Source organism: Papio anubis, chromosome 2, assembly GCF_008728515.1.
Source record: "Papio anubis isolate 15944 chromosome 2, Panubis1.0, whole genome shotgun sequence".
Taxonomy (NCBI): Eukaryota; Metazoa; Chordata; class Mammalia; order Primates; family Cercopithecidae; genus Papio; species Papio anubis.
In genome coordinates this window covers 91,164,865-91,185,242 of record NC_044977.1, presented here as the reverse complement: position 1 = coordinate 91,185,242, position 20,378 = coordinate 91,164,865, and the positions used below count along the sequence as shown (strand labels likewise).

At 54.5% G+C, this 20,378-nt stretch overlaps 2 protein-coding genes across 5 annotated transcripts; both read left to right on the top strand.

Annotated features, from left to right (window-relative positions):
• Positions 1-21: 21 nt before the first annotated feature.
• On the top strand, positions 22-3,636 carry TUSC2 (tumor suppressor 2, mitochondrial calcium regulator). The gene is made up of 3 exons (XM_003894381.3): positions 22-312; positions 2,077-2,197; positions 2,358-3,636. Exons 1-3 carry the CDS (start codon positions 167-169, stop codon positions 2,421-2,423), a joined length of 333 nt encoding a protein of 110 aa, XP_003894430.1. The 5' UTR covers positions 22-166; the 3' UTR covers positions 2,424-3,636.
• A 2,003-nt stretch (positions 3,637-5,639) lies between these two features.
• On the top strand, positions 5,640-10,729 carry HYAL2 (hyaluronidase 2). Of its 4 annotated transcripts, none has more exons than XM_003894379.5 (4): positions 5,640-5,888; positions 7,998-8,964; positions 9,484-9,573; positions 9,988-10,729. In XM_003894379.5, the coding sequence occupies exons 2-4, from the start codon at positions 8,044-8,046 to the stop codon at positions 10,396-10,398; spliced, it is 1,422 nt and encodes a 473-aa protein (XP_003894428.1). In that variant the 5' UTR covers positions 5,640-5,888; positions 7,998-8,043; the 3' UTR covers positions 10,399-10,729. The 4 variants fall into 4 exon arrangements, with proteins under 4 accessions (XP_003894428.1, XP_009198975.1, XP_003894429.1 ...); XM_009200711.4 differs by lacking the exon at positions 5,640-5,888 and adding an exon at positions 6,011-6,970; XM_003894380.5 differs by lacking the exon at positions 5,640-5,888 and adding an exon at positions 6,011-7,173.
• Positions 10,730-20,378: the final 9,649 nt, after the last annotated feature.

The following is a 20,378-nucleotide window of genomic DNA, read 5'->3' as shown; positions in this document are numbered from 1 at the left end:
AGCGTGCGGAAGCGGAAGTGAGGTTTCCGTGGAGACAGCAGAGCCTGCGGAAGGCGGCGGCGGCGGCGGCGGCACCTGCGAGCAGCGGCTAGGGCAGGTTATGGTGGAGCGGACCGCGCTGTGAGCAGAGCGGCCGCGGGGCCCGCCATGCGCCGGCGGCCCTGACATGGGCGCCAGCGGGTCCAAAGCTCGGGGCCTGTGGCCCTTCGCCTCGGCGGCCGGAGGCGGCGGCTCAGAGGCAGCAGGAGCTGAGCAAGCTTTGGTGCGGCCTCGGGGCCGAGCTGTGCCCCCCTTCGTATTCACGCGCCGCGGGTAAGGGCATGGGTTCCACCCTCGCGGGGGGAACAGGCAGGCGGCCAGGCGGCCCGCGCCACGGGGAACTTCCACCGCCGTACCCCACTACAGCCAAGCCAGGACGACCCCCATATTTTGAGCCCCATTGGAGCTAGGGGTGGAGAAAGCCGGGTAGTGGTCTCCTGGCGGCCTGGCCACTCTGGAAGTCTCCCTAGGGAAGAGTGGGCCTGAGGCTTGTCACTGGGCAGACCTTCCGCACGGTAAAGCTAAGCTAGGGCCTCCATAAGACCTCAGGATCTCTTCCTTTCATCCCTTCCGGCTCAGCCTGCATACTGAAGGCTCCTAGCCTCCCTTTCCCCCCAATTATTCCAAGGGGATAATGACCCTCTGTTTAGGCTGTTTTTCCTGACAGTAGTGGGACTGAACCTCTCAGAGTAGTGGCTGGGAAAGCAGGGATAGGCCCCAGTACTGGGGGTGAGGCTGAGGAAAAAGATCCTCACCCAGTTATGTTCTCCAGATCCAGAGCGCTGACCTACCCACCCAGTCCCCACCCCAGTCTCCCAGAGGCCCGGACAAGAGTACCAGATAGGCTTGGCTGTAGTGGGCTCCTGGACATGGGCGTTCCCCGTGCTGGAGATTTGGCTGTAAACACCAGGAAGACCCAACAGTGGCAATTCACCAGCCCCCTGGGGTGTGGGGTCAGGGGAGACACAGCCTTCATTCTTTTGGGCTCCTTCCTAGCTTAGGCATTTGCTATTTCAGTCTTTGACACTGGGCCAGCAGCATCTTCTGCAGTGAGACCAACATGCCCAGGCCACCACCCTGCCCACTCTAGAAGTCCTGGGTGAGGGCAAAGGCCTGATATTAGAATGGCTGCCCTTGCTGAACAAATCAATGATGAGAACTGGCCTTGGTGGCTGCCTGGATGGTGTGCTCTGGTGTGGCCTCTCTTCTTGGGGGTCTGACATAGTAGCACTGCCCACCCATCACCTCTCTTTCCAGTTTCTTCTAGTAGACCCCAAACCTCAGGCAAAGGATTCTCCAGGCATGCCAGGCATGGTGGCTCACGCTTGTAATCCTAGCACTTTGGGAGGTCAACGCGGGTGGATTGCCTGAGTTCTTGAGTTCGACACCAGCCAGAGCAACATGGTAAAACCCCGTCTCTACTAAAATACAAAAAATTAGCAGGGTGGTGGTGCGTGCCTGTAGTCCCAGCTACTTGGGAAGCTGAGGCACGAGTGTTGCTTGGACCCGGGAGGCAGAGGTTGCAGCGAGCTGAGATCGTGCCACGGCACTCCAGCCTGGGCGACAGAGTGAGACTGTCTCCAAAAAAAATTTTTTTTTTTTTTTTTGAGACGGAGTACTCTGTCGCCCAGGCTGGAGTGCCGTGGCGCGATCTCAGCTCACTGCAAGCTCCGCCTCCCGGGTTCACGCCATTCTCCTGCCTCAGCTTCCCAAGCAGCTGAGACTACAGGCACCTGCGATCACGACCTGCTAATTTTTGTTATTTTTAGTAGAGACGGGGTTTCACTGTGTTAGCCAGGATGGTCTCGATCTGCTGACCTCGTGATCCACCTGCTTCAGCCTCCCAAAGTGCTGGGATTACAGGCGTGAGCCACCGCACCCGGCAAAAATTTTTTTAAAAAAGGATTCTCCAGGCATATTATCCTCTTTTCTTGCCACTTGAGTTAGGAAGACCACAGACTTCCCTGGGGCCTGTGACATTTGCCATGCCTAGGTGTGGGGCTCCAACCCAGCCTGTTCCCCTCTCCCTCTGCGCAGCTCTATGTTCTATGATGAGGATGGGGATCTCGCTCACGAGTTCTATGAGGAGACAATCGTCACCAAGAACGGGCAGAAGCGGGCCAAGCTGAGGCGAGTGCATAAGAATCTGATTCCTCAGGTGAGGGGCTGGGCAGTGGTCACAGAGCCTACAGTAAGCGTATGGAGGTAGACCCAGATGGGATCTGTTGTCATGGTGAGGGGGGATCTGGGAGGAACAAGGAAGCTTCCTGAAGTAGAGGCCCTGCGCTGACCCTCACTAGCCTCTGTTTCCATGGCAGGGCATCGTGAAGCTGGATCCCCCCCGCATCCACGTGGATTTCCCTGTGATCCTCTATGAGGTGTGACCCTGGGAGGTGGCAGACAGAAGCACCCCCTCCCCCAGCAAGAAACTCCCAGGCTCAATCAAGGTGTGACTTCCACTGAGGAGCCCAGGCTGGGGCCACAACCCTGAATAAACTCCATTGGCCCATAACCTTCAGCTGTGAGCGGGTCAGTCCCGCAATATTAGTTGGGTGTTGGTTTTTGTATGGACAAGAGGTGGTTGGTGGGTGGTGAAGGCTAATGGCAGAGTTAGCACCCCACTCTCCCCAGCCACCCCTGCAAGAAGCACGGCAGGGCATATAACAGTCAGGAATGCCCGTTACCTGGTTCCTTGCCTGGTCTGCCTTCTTCCAAGTTTGCCTGGGGCCTAGCCCTGCTAGAGGCTACAGCACTTTACAAGCAAGGTATGCCTTCTTCCAGCCCCTAGGCTGTGGGCACTGTATACAAGTAGGAACTTCCTTTCCTTCACTTCCCTTTTAACCCCTAGTCAGAGCATTTCAGCCGTTTGCTACCTCGATTCCTCCTGTGTTGGACAGAGGCTGGGGGCAGTGCCAGCCTGATTCTTCCAACCTACCTGCCATTTGTTCCCGCCTTCAGATGGATGGACAGTTTGCTGGCTATTGATAGGAGTAGGGACTGGGTGGGGGCTTCTCCCTCTACCCAGGGCTGGGCTGATCCCCCTACTGCAACTAACTGTTCCCCCCGCACCCCAAACCCCCAGTTGAGGAATTGAGAGGGTGCAGGCTGGGGTCAGGACATGCTGTGGATGCTTGTGCCTATGGGGAGTTATTCCAACCCACCTGTTCTGTCTAATCCCCATGGCTTTGCACCAAATCCTCCACCCCTCCAATTGGGAGGGGACTGTTCACCACCTTGTGGTAAGGGACAACACCCTAAGGCTGGTGCCAGTAGTTATGAGTAGCCTACCACCTCCTCCCTTACAGTAACCGCCACCCCTTCAGGATCAGTCAAGGGAAAGTACTAGAGCCCCTGGGTAGGGAAAGAAAGGAGAGAAAAACCATAAAAGGAATACTTATAATGTGAAGGTTTGTAAATAGTCCATGATGATGTCGTGGCAGAGTCTGATTTCTATATAGAGGTGACTTTTTTTTTTAAGTACTGTGCAAGCTCTGTGCTTCTAGAATGTGGGAAGTGGCTTGGGGAAGATGGCCCCCAGCCTAGGAAGACTGTTGTGTTATTTGTTCAATTTCAATAAAATGATTTGTAGATCCTGCACATGAGAGTGGCATCCTGTGGGGCTGTGACACCCAGTGTCTAGAATACCACCTGGGCTCAATAGGTAGGCCTGGCACAGGACTCTGGCAGGCCCCCTATGACCAGCAAAGCCCAAGGGTAAGTCTGAGCTCAGCTTGTGGCCATCCCAGCTGTGGCCAGCAGGTGGCTGTGTGTTCACACAGACCTCACTGCAGGCCTCCTGCAGGGTGGGAGGGCACTCACTTATCTGTTGTGATCCATGTGGTGGTGACCCTTGGAATCAGAAGGCCCTGGGATACTTCACTGAGGATTGGCCCTACCTGCCTGACCTAAGGTGAGAGAGTGTGACCCCAGATAGTTCTGGAATATCTGTGTTAGCTGCAGAATTGCCAGCTGACCCTAAGTGGGGTCATGGCCTGACCCCCATGGACCTCAAAAGCCCAACTTTAATGGACAGCAGCCAGATAGGTGTCCCTACACCCTTGGCCTACTGCCAGGTTCAGCAACCCAAACTCATGTGCCTTCTCTAAGGCCTGCCTGTGGACACCATGGGAGAATGAGCTCAGTCTTATGTTTCAGCAAGCAAGGCTCAGCCCACCAGTATTGCCCCTGCTCTCTGTTGCCCTCATCTTGTCACCACCTGCAGCCTGCCCACTGTGGTCATTCTGCCTGCACTTCTCAGGGGCTGCTATGATGCAGATTCTCTGCTAGGCTTAGCCTTTGACTATCAGTTCAATTCCCAGTTAGAGAGGAGAGAGTTCAGGGACAGGCTTCTGACTGTAGGGAGTTGGTCTGCCAGTCTTTTGGAGGTTTGAATTTGTCAAGCCTAGAGCAGGATCACCATATCCAGCCTGGACTTGCAGTTCTGTGGGGTGCCTCCCCATACCCCCCATAGGATGCCAAACATGAGGCCCTGTCATCCTCCATGGTCCCCCTCTACTGGCTGTTCAAGGCCCAGGGCTCTCCCATGCCAGATAGCATCCTATCTCCTACCACCACTGTCCCAGCCTGGGGGAACTCCCTGTGCTGGGCCTGCCCAGCTGACCCCAACACTGGAAACAATGGAGGTCAGGCAGCACTTCCTCACTCTCTCCCGCTGGGCTGTGCTCACTTCCTTCCTGCTGGCTGCTTAAGGAAGTGTCCCTGCCCTGGGACAGTCTGGCCTAGCCTTTGTTTCCCCAGGGGTCCCCACCCATGGAGCTTCCAAGGCCTCTGACCCCTGTAAAGCCAGCACAGTACAGGGACACTGCACCTTCCCCTACCATGTCATGGACTCCTTGGTCCTCAGGGCCAGACTCCAGGGCATTCACCTAACCCTCACGCAGCCTTCTGTTGCGGGAGAGGCTCCTGGGCATTGGGCCATTGGGTTGCTGAGGGGTTGGCTCTGGGTGATTTGAGGGTAGGTAGATTTGTCTGCACCCCTGGAGAGGTCTGCTGGAACCTCGCTGCAGTCCTCCCTAGGGCCAGCCACAGGAACACCCCTCCCAGAGGAATATACCCCTTTCCTCATCCATGTTGTAAGGAGTCCCCTACTCTGTGTAGTGAACTCTGAAATACACCCAGGGATGAACTCCAGCAGGAAAGCACTCAGCAGAACCCTCCCAGCTGGTCCCTTCCTTCCCAACCCACACAGTCACACCAACACATTGTCCTGTCACACAGGATGCGGAAGCTCTCAGTGGAAAAAAATGGACTCAGCTACTGGAAGTCCCCCCGACCCTCCTCCCAAGGCTAGTTCCCTTCTTTGGCACCTGCTCTGGGGGACCCTCAGCTGAACAACCCCAAGTATTTTGACTCTCAAAAGCACCACCACCTGACCCCATCCTCTCACACCCTACTGGATTTGAGGATGGGCCCCAACCCTAGGGAAGGAGTGAAGAGGTTCCCTAGTGTTGGAAGCTGTGGGTGTGGGGGAGATTGGCACCTGATCCTGAGCCCATAGCCTTCCTGTCACCTGGCGCAGCTAGTGGGACCAGATCCTACTGGGGAAGGGTGGGGAGGGCAGCGAGCCAGCAGGGCATTCTGGAGGGAAACAGGGTCAAGGCGATCTCCTCCCCCGCGCCTGTTCCTGGCCCTTTCCTCTCAGGGGGCAGCAGGAAGTGAGGAGAAAGGGCTGGGATGGGAGGCGGGAGCGGATGGGAGGGAATGGGGTTTATCAAGTCCTCGACGGGCTGCCCAACGGGCAGCAGCTAGCGCAAGTAGCCTAGCTGGAGAGGCTCACCCCAGGAAGGAGGGAGGCCGCCGACCGACTGGGCCGACGGACTCCCACACAGGTGAGCCCAGCGCAGACGGCTGGTCTGCACCCCCACAGCACTCCCTCCCTCTCCTGGCGCCTGGGAGGGTTAGGGGCTGGTGGCGCAGACGTGGGCCCTTTGGGGAGCGAAGTCTCGCACTGGGGAGCGGACGTAGGAAGAGCCGATGTGGTTTCGCACGGGGCTCGCCAGGGTCCAGCTCTAAGCCTGTCCCCCACTGGGAGGGGCCGGTGGAGCGTAGGGGTCGCTGGATACGGGATGGAGGCCCTGGGAGACCCCTCTTGCTGGCTTTCTTGGAGGTACAGCCAGAAACTGCTGCAGGGGATGGGGGCCTCCTCGGGGTTGAGAGGGAGCCGGGCTCCCAAAGGACCTCAGAGACCGGGCAGAAAAGGACGGGATCGCAGGGATGACTGGCCCTCCCTGATGCGAGTCAGGGAGAGGGCGCGGCCAACTTCCTAGACCCCTCTGAGCTTCCCTGCCCCAACCCCTACTGGCCACGCCGCGACCTACAGCCGGGTTGCCAGGATAACGACTGCCTCGGCCCTTCCCGGGCGTGCTAAGAAGCGGTGCTTGGCCCCCTCCTTCAGTCTTGCAGGGGGCGGGGCCTCCCTTTACACCGCGGACCTGACAAGGGGGCCCCTGATTCGTGGGAGGCGGGGCATTACTGTCCAGGAGACCAGAGGTCGCCTCAGGTCAAAGTCCCTTTTTCCACACAAAGGGGCCCCATGGCTGGCGTCTACGTTCGGGGGTGCAGAGCCAGATCTGCTGCTGCCCCCCCCCCGCCAACCTCGGAGTACCGCAGCACCTCCTGATGGTCGAGCGGGACAACGCCTCCTCCCATTTCCCCCACCTTTCTCCCCGTCCTCCTGCCCCGTCCCTCACACTGTCTCTTTAAGGGGCTGGCGGCGCCGCGGAGCGGGTAGGACTGAACCACCGGCCTCGGGCTGCAGGGGGAACATTTCAGGCTGACTTACGCTCGTGGCTGAGACTCCCAGAGAAAACCCTGCTCAGAGGGCCATTAGGGTCCCAGATGGGTGGCTACGTTCCTCTGCAGAGGACCTGGGGATCTTCGAGCCCGAAACGCGGCACCGGCACCGAGAAAGGTGAAACACACCTTCCCGCCTCGGCCGCAAGTCCAGTCCCGGGCCCACCTCTGCACTGGAGTCTTAAAGGGCCAGTGGGCCTAGGGGCGGAGCCAGCAGAGGCGCTGAGCCGGGGCCGCGCCTGGGCGAACGGCCGGAGAGGGCTGGGCTGGGCCCGGGATGGCGGTGTCCCTGGCGCGGGTCCCGGTGGCGCCCCGCGCGAGGTGAGGGCGGGCGGTGCAAACCTGGCGGCTCTCTCCCCTTGGGCTGGGGTCTGAATCCCCGGGGGTGCTCGCGGAGAGGCGTCCCACAAACCCCACCCCCACCCGACCGGGCGCTGGCCCCACGTGCGGGGCGGGGGCGGGGTCCCGCACAAAGACCCGGCGGAGCGCGCTCTAGCCCTGAGCTGCCGGGCGGGGGAGGCGGGCGCGCGCATTCCCGGTGGCGGTGGAGGGACGGGCCGGTCGGCCGGCGCCGCCGTGGGAGGTCTGCTGCCCCTTTGTCCCCGCGGGGCCTCCTCCAAGGCGGGAGAGTGTCAGCTCTCGAAAGTCCGGACAGCCTCACTCTTCTGCCGGGCGGGTGTTACACGGATAGAAGCCTCGCAGCTGCGTTCCTTCCAGCTTCCTATCCTCTGAATGAGCTGTTCGCTGCTTTACCCAAATGCTATAGTTTCTCTGGATCAAGGGTTCTTCACGGTGTACAGGGTGGGCATCAGGGGTTCAGGGTTCTCTGAAACCATGTAGTGGATGGTATGCAGTACATGCTCACTCTGGTGAGCCTAGATTATCTAGTTCTGAGAAGGGTCACAGACCTAATAGAGATTTCTCCCGAGTCGTAGGCTACCTGCTCCAGAAAGGAGCCTTGTGTTTCTGGCAGTGAGTTCCCAGGGTGCCTTGCCTGCCCTGCAGTGGCCTGTGGTCTCTCAAACCTATTACAGCCATGAGCACAGTGCCCCCACACAGCATGGGCTTTGGGAGCATAGATGGGCTTGAGGGGGGCACTTCCAGGATTCCCTAGACTGACTTGTTTTCCCCCACCCTTCTTCCAGTTCCTGAGCTGGTGCCAGGCAGGTGACACCTCCTGCAGCCCCCAGCATGCGGGCAGGCCCAGGCCCCGCCGTTACACTGGCCCTGGTGCTGGCGGTGGCATGGGCCATGGAGCTCAAGCCCACAGCACCACCCATCTTCACAGGCCGGCCCTTTGTGGTAGCGTGGGATGTGCCCACACAGGACTGTGGCCCACGCCTCAAGGTGCCACTGGACCTGAATGCCTTTGATGTGCAGGCCTCACCTAATGAGGGTTTTGTGAACCAGAATATCACCATCTTCTACCGCGACCGTCTAGGCCTGTATCCACGCTTCGATTCCGCGGGAAGGTCTGTGCATGGTGGTGTGCCACAGAATGTCAGCCTCTGGGCACACCGGAAGATGCTGCAGAAACGTGTGGAGCACTACATTCGGACACAGGAGTCTGAGGGGCTGGCGGTCATCGACTGGGAGGACTGGCGACCTGTGTGGGTACGCAACTGGCAGGACAAAGATGTGTACCGCCGGTCATCACGCCAGCTGGTGGCCAGTCGTCACCCTGACTGGCCTCCAGACCGCATAGTCAAACAGGCACAATATGAGTTTGAGTTCGCAGCACAGCAGTTCATGCTGGAGACACTGCGTTATGTCAAGGCAGTGCGGCCCCGGCACCTCTGGGGCTTCTACCTCTTTCCTGACTGCTACAATCATGATTATGTGCAGAACTGGGAGAGCTACACAGGCCGCTGTCCTGATGTTGAAGTGGCCCGCAATGACCAGCTGGCCTGGCTGTGGGCTGAGAGCACGGCCCTCTTCCCGTCTGTCTACCTGGACGAGACACTTGCTTCCTCCCGCCATGGCCGCAACTTTGTGAGCTTCCGTGTTCAGGAGGCCCTTCGTGTGGCTCGAACCCACCATGCCAACCATGCACTCCCAGTCTACGTCTTCACACGGCCCACCTATAGCCGCAGGCTCACGGGGCTTAGTGAGGTATGTGTCTCCAGGGCCCTGCCTTTTTCCTCCTTGAGGATCCACTGCACATTTGGGTTATCAGGGGCCACTATAGGACTATATCTGTAGTTTATTGGCTGCTCCACATTCCCTCAAATCATTCTCTCTGTAACCTGAAAGGGCGACATCATTATCCCCATTTTTCAGATGAGAACAATTGAGACACAGAGATGCTGAGAAGTTTGCCCAAAGCTTCCCAGCAAATCCAGAGCAGAGCTGGGACTGGGGCCCAGGCCTTCTAACTTTGCAATCCATCTTGATAGCTGCACCTAGGCTCAAGTGTGCCTTGGCTTGGGAAACTGAGGCCCAAAAGTGGGGTGGAAATGGACTTAAACATTTAAAAAGGAAGCAAAACAGATGAGTCTCTGCCTGGAGGTGAAAGGGGGGGTTGAGCTGTGAGTTCAGTAGGTTGAAACAGGCTGGGGCCTGCCCTCCCCATCTGTTCCTCTCACCCTGTGGTCTCAGTCTTCCCCAGTGACCACCCCTTTTCCTGCATAGATGGACCTCATCTCTACCATTGGCGAGAGTGCAGCCCTGGGCGCAGCTGGTGTCATCCTCTGGGGCGACGCAGGGTACACCACAAGCACGGTAAGCGAGACCCAGCCTGCTAGAGCTCAGTCTACGAGACAGCCAGAGAGGGCATTTGGCTACCAATCTCAGGTGGGCAATCCTAGTCTAGTCCCCTTGTCTGTCTCCCACCCAAGGCATCCCTGGTCACGACAGAAAAGGAGATCACCCCCACCCTGCTCTCAGGAAAGAGGAAATGCTTTCCTGAACAGCTGTTGAATTCCGCCCTTCCCCATCTGCCCAACAGGGTTCCGGTCTCTGCCCCCACCCACTTCTCGTCAGGAGCAGGGACTGTGTGGCTCAGGTGTAGATTGAATGTATAAATGTGTGCAGTTAAAATAAGGCATAGTCATCACAGTGTGGACACAGTTTCCATCTGGGCCTATGGGCTGAGGTCACTGACCCTGACTTGTGGTCCTTGGCTTCTGCCTCCAGGAGACCTGCCAGTATCTTAAGGATTACCTGACACGGCTGCTGGTCCCCTACGTGGTCAATGTGTCCTGGGCCACCCAATATTGCAGCCGGGCCCAGTGCCATGGACACGGACGCTGTGTGCGCCGCAACCCCAGTGCCAGTACCTTCCTGCATCTCAGCACCAACAGCTTCCGCCTAGTGCCTAGCCACACACCCGGTGAACCCCAGCTGCGACCTGTCGGGGAGCTCAGCTGGGCCGACCTTGACCACCTGCAGACACACTTCCGCTGCCAGTGCTACTTGGGCTGGAGTGGTGAGCAATGCCAGTGGGACCATAGGCAGGCAGCTGGGGGTGCCAGTGAGGCCTGGGCTGGGTTCCACCTCACCAGTCTGCTGGCTCTGGCAGCCCTGGCCTTTACCTGGACCTTGTAGGGGTCTCCTGCCTAGCTGCCCAGCAAGCTGGCCTCTACCACAAGGGTTCTCTTAGGCATGTAGGATCCTGCAGGGGGTGGACAAACTGGAGTCTGGAGTGGGCAGAGCCCCCAGGAAGCCCAGGAGGGCATCCATACCAGCTCGCAGCCCCCTGTTCTAAGGGGGAGGGGAAGTCCCCTGGGAGGCCCCTTCTCTCCCTGCCAGAGGGGAAGGAGGGTACAGCTGGGCTAGGGAGGACCTGACCCTACTCTCTTGCCCTGGATAGTTTATTATTATTATTTTGGGGTCTCTTTTGTAAATTAAACATAAAAGAGTTGCTTCTCTGCTTGGATTTTGTATGTGGGCTAGAGTGTGTGAGAGATTCCAGAATCTCTCGTGGGGTTTGAGCTCAGCTCTGTCTCTATGAAACCCTCTGCTGGGGACTTCTCGTGTAAGATGTATTCACCAAGACTGGGGGCCCAGAGCTGCCCACTCTGGAGCTGTTCTGCTGGAGCACGAGTCACTGGGAGTGGGGGGACCCACATTCCATCCCAACACCAGTGACCTTGCTTTCTCCATATTGGTTGCAAGGGAGTCAGGCCCAGCCTTGTGTGAGGGACGGGGCTCATTGTGTTTCTGCCACTTGCCCCTGTCTTCTCAGCTGGACCAGTGCCAGCCTCCTTGCCAACCCAGGGAGAAACGTTTGATCTTCCCTGCTGTTCCACAGGCAAGGGTGTCTCCTCCAGTCCCTGCTCCCAAGGGCAGTGGACACCAGCCACATACACCTCTCATTAGGGTCACAGCCCTCCCTCGGATCTGCTGGTGGGAGGTGGGCAGGGGATTGGGATCTGAATCCTGAGGTTCAGTCCCTGTCCCATTCTGGAGATGCCTGATGGGGCTGGGAGGTGGCATCTTGGGCCTGGGAGCAGGAACATCTTCTAAGGTCTGCTCCGTCCTGGCTGTGAGAGAATATGGCTAGTCTCTGATTGTCCCTGAGGAAAGAAGGAGCAGCTGGAGTTGCCAGACCAGCTCTGAGCTGCTTCACTAGCCCTGCCTCTGACAGGAGTGCATTCTGCCCCTCCCCTCAGCCAGCAACCCCCCACCTGGGGTCCCGCCCATGTCCGTGATGACTCACCATGCAGCCCTGCTTCAGGAGGCTCTGGCTCTGGGGAGACAGACTCAAGAAGCCATTGAGTGGCCAGGGCAGCCAGCAGCAGGGGAGCAGGGGTGGTGCCCTTAGAGATGCTTCCCACATTGGGTTCTGAAAGGTGAGGGCAGCAGCTCGATGCTCGGGAACAAATCCTGGGCAGAGGCTAAAGGAAGCTGGAGAGGGTGAAGGTGAACAGTTCACGGCTGGGGTGTGGCTTAGGGGCTGCTGTGGACAGAGGCAGGAGGGACAGCCCTAGAACAGCACCAGGCCTGACTTCGCCTAATGGTGGAGACTGCCTCACTCATTCAGTAAACGCTGAGCACGCAGTGTGCCTGTGCTGGGCTAGGTGCTGGGGATGCATCCGTGATGCATCTGTGAACCACACCAACACAGACCCCTGTCCTTGTGGGAGTGACAAAATAGAGGTAGATGTACACTAGATGCAAAGACCAAGATGCCAGATGGGAGAAACAAGCCCGGCCAAGCCAGTGCCAACCCAGACTGTAAAGACATCCTTCCCTCACCTCTAATGGGTAGAGAATGGAGAGGAGAGAGTGAGGTGGTAGCACTGGAAAGGTGACGTGGTAAATTCACGCAGTGAAGAATGAGCTGGACACAGAAGTAGAGGAGTCCCAGGTGTTCATGGCCATGGTGGGGGAGGCCAGGCTGGAGAGAAGATTCAGGTGTTGGTCAATAAAATGATGGGCTGGGTGCGGTGGCTCACTCCTGTAATTCCAGCACTTTGGGAGGCTGAGGCAGGTGGATCACTTGAGGGCAAGAGTTTGAGACCAACCTGGCCAACGTGCTGAAACCCTGCCTCTACTAAAAATACAAAAATTAGCTGGACAGCCGGGCGCAGTGGCTCAGCCTCTAATCCCAGCACTTTGGGAGGCCAAGGCATGCGGATCACAAGGTCAGGGAATTAGAGACCAGCCTGACCAATGTGGTGAACCCCATCTCTACTGAAAATACAAAAATTGGCCGGGTATGGTGGTGCCTGCTTGTAATCCCAGCTACTCAGGAGGCTGAGGCAGGAGAATCACTTGAACCCGGGAGATGGAGGTTGCAGTGAGCCGAAATCACGCCACTGCACTCCAACCTAGGCGACAGAGCGAGACTCCATCTCAAAAAAAAAATTAGCTAGGTTTGGTGGTGCACATCTGTAGTCCCAGCTGCTTGGGCAGCTGAAACACAAGAATCACTTGACCCCAGGAGGTTGCAGTGAGCGGAGACTGCGCCACTGAACTCCAGCGTGGGTGACAGAGCAAGACTCTGTCTCAAAAAAAAAAGTTGCCACAATAAGATAATGGTGCTCAGCAAAGGGAGAGCAGGAAAGGAGAAAGGAGCTGTGGCCTGTCCCCCATACCTGTGACTTCCTGCACCTGTGACCTCCCCCACACACGTGACCATGCATACCTCTGAGCTACCCCACTCACACCGAACACACACAGGTGATCCAGACCACACCACTGTGACCTTTCCCACTTAGCTATGACCCCTGCATACCTGTAACCCCTCCCATGTGTGACCCCACACCACTGTTACCTTCTCCAAATAGCTGTGACTCCTCCACAACTGCGACCTTTCCTGCACACCTGTGACCAGTACCCATCGAGCTGTGACCCCCTCCATATAAACCTTTATGAACCTCCATTTCTTCCCCCAGAGGACCTAAAAGACAGTCCTAGGGAAAGTGCAACTCAGGGAGAGCCAGCACTGTCCTGTGGGGAAGACAGGGAGTGTGTAGGAGTAAAGTAATGGGGAGTGACGCGGCTCAGAGGTCTGAAGTGTTGCACAGCCAGAGACAGCAGGCCGGACTGGACCATCAAGCTGATGGGCCCCAGACACATGCACGCACACATACCACTTGAATCAATCCTACTGGACCAGCCCAGTAGGAGCAGGCCTGTGGGCAGGGCCCTGGGGTGGAAGAGGGTTTCAGGCACCCTCGGCTTCTTCCTGTGGTTCCACCATTAGAGCTTCTCCCTTGGACTGAGGCCAGCTGGAGAATGCTGGCTTGGTGGTTGCCTGGATCGTGCCAACTGCAGCACTAGGTTTCTGGGGGCACCAGGAGGTGGCATGAATCCTCGAGGAGAGGCCGGGCGCGGTGGCTCAAGCCTGTAATCCCAGCACTTTGGGAGGCCGAGGCGGGTGGATCACGAGGTCAGGAGATCGAGACCATCCCTGGCTAACATGGTGAAACCCCGTCTCTACTAAAAATACAAAAAAAAAACTAGCCGGGCGTGGTGGCGGGCGCCTGTAGTCCCAGCTACTCGGAGGCTGAGGCAGGAGAATGGCGTGACCCCAGGAGGCGGAGCTTGCAGTGAGCCGAGATCGCGCCACTGCACTCCAGCCTGGGCGACACAGCGAGACTCCGTCTCAAAAAAAAAAAAAAAGAATCCTCGAGGAGAGGGGCCGGGGGCTGCCTTGATGTTCTGTTCCCTCAGCCCTTAAGAGTTGTGCCAGGCTCTCTGGTCCTACATGGTCTTCACTCTGGGACCCTGCTTCCTGAACAGGATCAGCAGCCACCACTTCTGGGGCTTGATCCTGTGTACAAGTCTCATGCTGTCCCCAGCACCCTGGGCCCTTCTTTCCCTCAGCCCTGTCAGCTTTTCTATCCCAGGCAGCCTGGAGGACCAAGCCCAGATGGTAGTTAACTGTGAGTTTCACTGCTTCAGTGGCCACCGTGCCAGGGGTGGCCTGGCTGCAGTGGCTCAGTCTCAGACTTGACTCAGATCCAGGCAGCACTTTCACTTGGGCAGGGACATGGTGTTTCCTTCACCCCACTCTGGCAGGCAAGTCTGGGCCCAAGCACGTAGCAGGTGTCAATAACCAGCTTCTGAATCAGCTGTGAACTCAGAAAATCTGAGAAAGGTCTCAGTTAACTTAGAAAGTTTATTTTGCCGAGGTTGAGGACTTGCCAGTGACACAGCCTCAGGAAGTACTGACGACAAGTGCCCAGGGCAGTTGGGGCACAGCTTGGCTTTATACATTTTAGGGAGACATGAGACATTAATCATTATGTAAGAAGCACATTAGTTCCAGAAAGAAAGGGGGAGACTGCTCAAATCAAGGCTCCCAGGCTCAAAGCACTGGGGGCTTCCAGGTCACAGATAGGTGAGAGACAGATGGTTGCATTCTTTTGAGTTTCTGGTAAGTCTTTCCAAAGGAGGCAATCAGAATATGCATCTATCTCTGTGAGCAAAAGGATGACCTTAATAGAATGGGAGGCAGATTTACCCTGAGCAGTTCCTAGCTTGAAGAGGCCCAGGATACTTTCCTTTCACATTTACCCCATTTTCTTTTAAAAAAATCTTTTGGAGAAAGCATTTTGCAAGAAAATGAGTGGCCGGGCGCGGTGGCTCAAGCCTGTAATCCCAGCACTTTGGGAGGCCGAGACGGGCGGATCACGAGGTCAGGAGATCGAGACCATCCTGGCTAACACGGTGAAACCCCTCGCCTCTACTAAAAAATAATAAAAAACTACCGGGCTTAAGTGGCGGGATGCCTGTGGTCCCAGCTACCGGGAGGCTGAGGCAGGAGAATGGCGGAACCCGGGAGGCGGAGCTTGCAGTGAGCTGAGACCCGCCACCGACTCCAGCCCGGGCTTGGCTGGTGAGCCAGACTCAGTCTCAAAAAAAAAAAAAAAAGAAAAAATGAGTATCTGGTCTCAGGTTTCATCTGATCTCTCATTGTTAGATAGGTAGGTCCTGAAAGCTCATTTTTAGCAGGTTGTAAAGTCATGCAGTGAAGAGAAAAATAGGGAGGAGGAAGGGAGAAAAAAAAACAGCAAAAGAATAATCCAAGGCCTGGCGGGGTGGGTCATGCCTATAATCCCAGCAATTTGGGAGGCCAAGGCGGGCAGATCACCTGCGGTCGGCAGTTCGAGAACAGCATGACCAACATGGAGAAACTCCATCTGTACTGAAAATACAAAAAACTAGCTGGGCATAGTGGCTCATGCCTGTAATCCCAGCTACTCGGGAGGCTGAGACAGGAGAATCACTTGAACCCAGGAGGTGGAGGTTGCAGCGAGCTGAGATCCTGCCATTGCACTCCACCCTGGGCAACAAGAGTGAAACTCTGTCTCCAAAAAAAAATCCTGGAAAAATATAGGCCACGTTACTCTGAAGTCCATACATTGGTAGGCAGGTATGAAAGTGGCTTATGTATGTAAACAGGTTACTGTTACTTTCTTCTGAAGTGTAAGTTGTCTGGCTTTAGTTCACACGCTTTTAAGAAACCACAGCTAGGGCCGGGTGCGGTGGCTTACGCCTGTACTCCCAGCACTTTGGGAGGCCGAGGCGGCCGGATCACAAGGTCAGGAGTTCGAGACCAGCCTGGTCAATATGGTGAAACCCATCTCTACTAAAAATACAAAAATTAGCCAGGCATGGTAGCAAGCTCCTGTAGTCCCAGCTACTTGGGAGGCTGAGGCAGGAGAATCGCTTGAACCTAGGAGGCGTAGGTTGCAGTGAGCTGAGATTGCGCCACTGCACTCCAGCCTGGGTGACAAAGGGAGACTCCACCTCAAAAAAAAAAAAAGAAAGAAACCACAGCTTAGTTTTCAGTGACTCCAAATTAGGAAAATGAAAAAAAAAAAAAAAAAAAAAAAAAAAAAAATTGAAAACTTTATTTTGAAGACTTGTAGCCAAGAAAAATTCAGTCCAAACTGTAGAAAATCATAAAAATTGGAAACAAAAAAAAAAAACAGTTAAGACTAGAATCTAACAACAGGTGTACATTCGTTTTGAAACATAATTTTATTCTCTCCAATTTCCCATTTTACTAAAGACAAATCATGATATGACTTGTTTGCTTATTATACTTGGCCTAAATATTTGTATACAGTGCAGCAAGAATAATTTATTTTGTTCCATAAGAGGAATCTCAGATAAGACTTTTTAAAGCCCTGCCCAGCCATGGATTTGTGCCATCAAATACCCATGAGTTGGGTGGAATTTCCTGTCCTTTCAAGTTGCAACGTAAACAGATAAACCTGGGGCCTCTGCGCCTGTCAGAAAGTGACATCCTTTTTTTTTTCTTTTTTTTTTTTAGATGGAGATTCGCTCTTGTTGCCCAGGCTGGAGTGCAATGGTGCAATCTCGGCTCACTGCAACCTCCGCCTCCTGGGTTCAAGCTATTCTACTGCCTCAGCCTCCCGAGTACCTGAGATTACAGGCACCCACCACCACGCCCAGATAATTTTTTGTATTTTTAGTAGAGACGGGGTTTCACCATGTTGGCCAGGCTAGTCTTGAACTCCTGACCTCAGGTGATCTGCCCGCTTTGGCCTCCCAAAGTGCTGGGATTACAAGCATGAGCCACAGCTCCCGGCCCCAGAAAGTGACATTCTTTACTTACTAGAGGTAAGAAACCCTGTACAGGGACTGTGTACACAAAATAGGAGGCCAGTTTTCCCAAGGGCTTTATTGGCTCCGTAAGTTAAGTTTGATTCCTTAAATGAAAGCACACCATTCCAGTCAAAGTCGTGGTCAAATAACGGATTCCTCCAACTGTGTCCTGTTACAAATGAAAACAGATTCTTTTTTTTTTTTTTTTTTTTTGAGGTGGAATCTTGCTTTGTTGCCCAGGCTGGAGTGCAATGGTGCGATCTCGGCTTACTGCAACCTCCGCTTCCCAGGTTCAAGCAATTCTCTGCCTCAGCCTTCCGAGTAGCTGGGATTACAGGCATGTGCCACCATGCCCAGCTAATTTTTGTGTTTTTAGTAGAGATGGGGTTTTGCCATGTTGGCCAGGCTGGTCTCAAACTACCAACCTCAGGTGATTCACCCACCTTGGCCTCTGAAAGTGCTGGGATTACGGGAGTAAGCCACCATGCCAGGTGAAAACAGATTCTTATTGCAGTTATGCAAATAACTGTATTGCCATAAGTTAAGAATACTCACACATAGTTTCCAAATTCTGGAGAAGTCAGGTAGAGAAACAAATATGCTCCAAATTTTGTTCATAGGAGTATACTAAATTGTTAAAAGCTGTCGGCCGGGCACGGTGGCTCACGCCTGTAATCTCAGCACTTTGGGATGCCAAGGCGGGCAGATCACGAGGTCAGGAGTTCGAGAACATCCTGAACAACATGCTGAAACGCTGTCTCTACTAAAAATTAAAAAATTAGCTAGGTGTAGTAGCGTGCACCTGTAATCCCAGCTACTCGGGAGGCTGGGGCAGGAGAATCGCTTGAACCCGGGAGCCAGAGGTTGCAGTGAGCCGAGATCGTGCCATTGCACTCCAGCCTGAGCAACAGAGTGAGACTTCGTCTAAAACAAAATTAGGCCAGGCGCGGTGGCTCATGCCTGTAATCCCCACACTTTGGGAGGCCGAGGCAGGCAGATCACAAGGTCGGATCACAAGGTCAGGAGATCGAGACCATCCTGGCTTACACGGTGAAACCCCGTCTCTACTAAAAATACAAAAAAAATTAGCCGGGCATAGTGGTGGGGGCCTGTAGTCCCAGCTACACGGGAGGCTGAGGCAGGAGAATGGTGTGAACCCGGGAGGCGGAGCTTGCAGTGAGCCGAGATTATGCCACTGCACTCCAGCCTGGGCTACAGTGCAAGACTCCATCTCAAATGAATAAATAAATAAATAAATAAAATAGGCTGGGGGCGGTGGCTCACACCTGTAATCCCAGCACTTTGGGAGGTCAAGGTGGGCAGATCATGAGGTCAGGAGATTGAGACCATCCTGGCTAACAGAGTGAAACCCCTCTACTAAAAGTACAAAAAATTAGCCAGGCTTGGTGGCAGACACCTGTAGTCCCAGCTACTCGGGAGACTGAGGCAGAAGAATGGCATGAACCCAGGAGGCAGATCTTGCAGTGAGCTGAGATCATGCCACTGCACTCCAGCCTGGACGACACAGCAAGACTCCATCTCAGAAAAAACCCATAAATAAATAAAATAAAATAAAAATTTTAAAATTGGCCAGGCGCAGTGACTCACACCTGTAATCCCAGCACTGTGTGAGGCCGAGGCGGGTGGATCACGAGGTCAGGAGATCAAGACCATGATGAATCCCCATCTCTACTAAAAATACAAAAAAATTAGCCAGGTGCGGTGGCGGTCGCCTGTAGTCCCTGCTACTCAGGAGGCTGAGGCAGAAGAATGGCGTGAACTCAGGAGGCAGAGCTTGCAGTGAGCCAAGATCGTGCCACTGCACTCCAGCCTGGGCGACAGACCGAGACTCCATCTCAAAAAAATAAAAAAATTTAAAACAAATTAAAAATTTTAAAAATTTAAAAAGCTGTCAATAGCTCAACAGAAAAGTGTTTTTTGTTTTTTGAGACAGAGTTTTGCTCTTGTTGCCCAGGCTGGAATGCAATGGCGCAATCTTGGTTCACTGCAATCTCTGCCTCCTGGGTTCAAGTGATTCTCCTGCCTCAACCTCCTGAGTAGCTGGGATTACAGGCATATGCCACCACGCCTGGGTAATATTTTTGCGTTTTCAGTAGACACGGGGTTTCTCCATGTTGGTCAGGCTGGTCTTAAACTCGCATCCTCAGGTGATCTGCCCACCTCAGCCTCCCAGAGTGCTGGGATTACAGGCGTGAGCCATCGCGCCTGACCTGTTTTGTTTTGTTTTTTGAGACAGAGTCATGCTCTGTTGCCAGGCTGGAGTAAAGTGGCGTGATCTCGGCTCACTGCAATTTCCACCTCCTGGGTTCAAGTAATTCTCATGCCTCAGCCTCCCGAGTAGCTGGGATTACAGGCATGCGCCACTACACCCAGCTAATTTTTTTTTTTTTTTTTTTTGAGACGGAGTCTCGCTCTGTCACCCAGGCTAGAGTGCTGGAGTGCAGTAGTGCAATATCTGCTCACTGTAAGCTCCGCCACCCGGGTACACGCCATGCCATTCTCCTGCCTCAGCCTCCCGAGTAGGTGGGACTACAGGCGCCTGCCACTATGCCCGGCTAATTTTTTGTATTTTTTAGTAGAGATGGGGTTTTACTGTGTTAGCCAGGATGGTCTTGATCTCCTGACCTTGTGATCCACCCGCCTTGGCCTCTCTGAGTGCTGGGATTACAGGCGTGAGCCACCGCGCCTGGCCTAATTTTTGTATTTTTAGTAGAGATGGGTTTTACCATGTTGGCCAGGATGGTCTCGATCCTCTGACCTCGTGATCCGCCTGCCTTGGCCTCCCAAAGTGCTGGGATTACAGGCATGAGCCACTGTGCCCGGCAGGATTAGCAAACATTTTAAGCAAAAAGTCAAAGAGATTGGTTCATTCCATGCAGTTAATTCCTGTTCTGCTTGATACTCATGAACATTTTAGCTCTCCATGAGTCCTGAAAGTTTTTCCTGTATTCTGATGTCACAGTCTCCAAAGTTATCAGAAACCTGCATTTAAGAGCACCTTTTGGAGTTTTATAGCTGATTACAAAGCCACCTTCTAAACAGGACCAAAACAAGACAACAGTTGTCGATGGATGAAAAAAAAGTTTTAAGGCAGCCATAGTCAAAAGAAAAAATTGAGGAGGAAATTTGCTACCTCTATGGCACACAATAATTTTAACATAATTATGATTATTATTGATAATGTACACTAAGTTAGAATTACAAGAGTTTCCCATAATTTTGGAACACATACCAATAACATATTTATACAAATACAGCTCAAAGAAAACCAAACACTATTTCTTTTTTTTTTTTTTTTTTTTTGAGACAGAGTCTCACTCTGTTGCCCAGGCTGGAGTGCAGTGGCGCGATCTCCACTCACTGCAAGCTCCACCTCCCAGGTTCACGCCATTCTCCTGCCTCAGCCTCCTGAGTAGCTGGGACTACAGGCACCCGCCACCACGCCCAGCTAAATTTTTGCATTTGTAGTAGAGATG

Coding starts and splice junctions, on each gene's coding strand:
- TUSC2 (XM_003894381.3), top strand. CDS start 167: ATGGGCGCCAGCGGGTCCAAAGCTCGGGGCCTGTGGCCCTTCGCCTCG. Junction 313..2,076: donor TTCGTATTCACGCGCCGCGG/GTAAGGGCATGG, acceptor CCCTCTGCGCAG/CTCTATGTTCTATGATGAGG. Junction 2,198..2,357: donor ATAAGAATCTGATTCCTCAG/GTGAGGGGCTGG, acceptor TTTCCATGGCAG/GGCATCGTGAAGCTGGATCC.
- HYAL2 (XM_003894379.5), top strand. CDS start 8,044: ATGCGGGCAGGCCCAGGCCCCGCCGTTACACTGGCCCTGGTGCTGGCG. Junction 8,965..9,483: donor GGCTCACGGGGCTTAGTGAG/GTATGTGTCTCC, acceptor TTTCCTGCATAG/ATGGACCTCATCTCTACCAT. Junction 9,574..9,987: donor CAGGGTACACCACAAGCACG/GTAAGCGAGACC, acceptor TTCTGCCTCCAG/GAGACCTGCCAGTATCTTAA.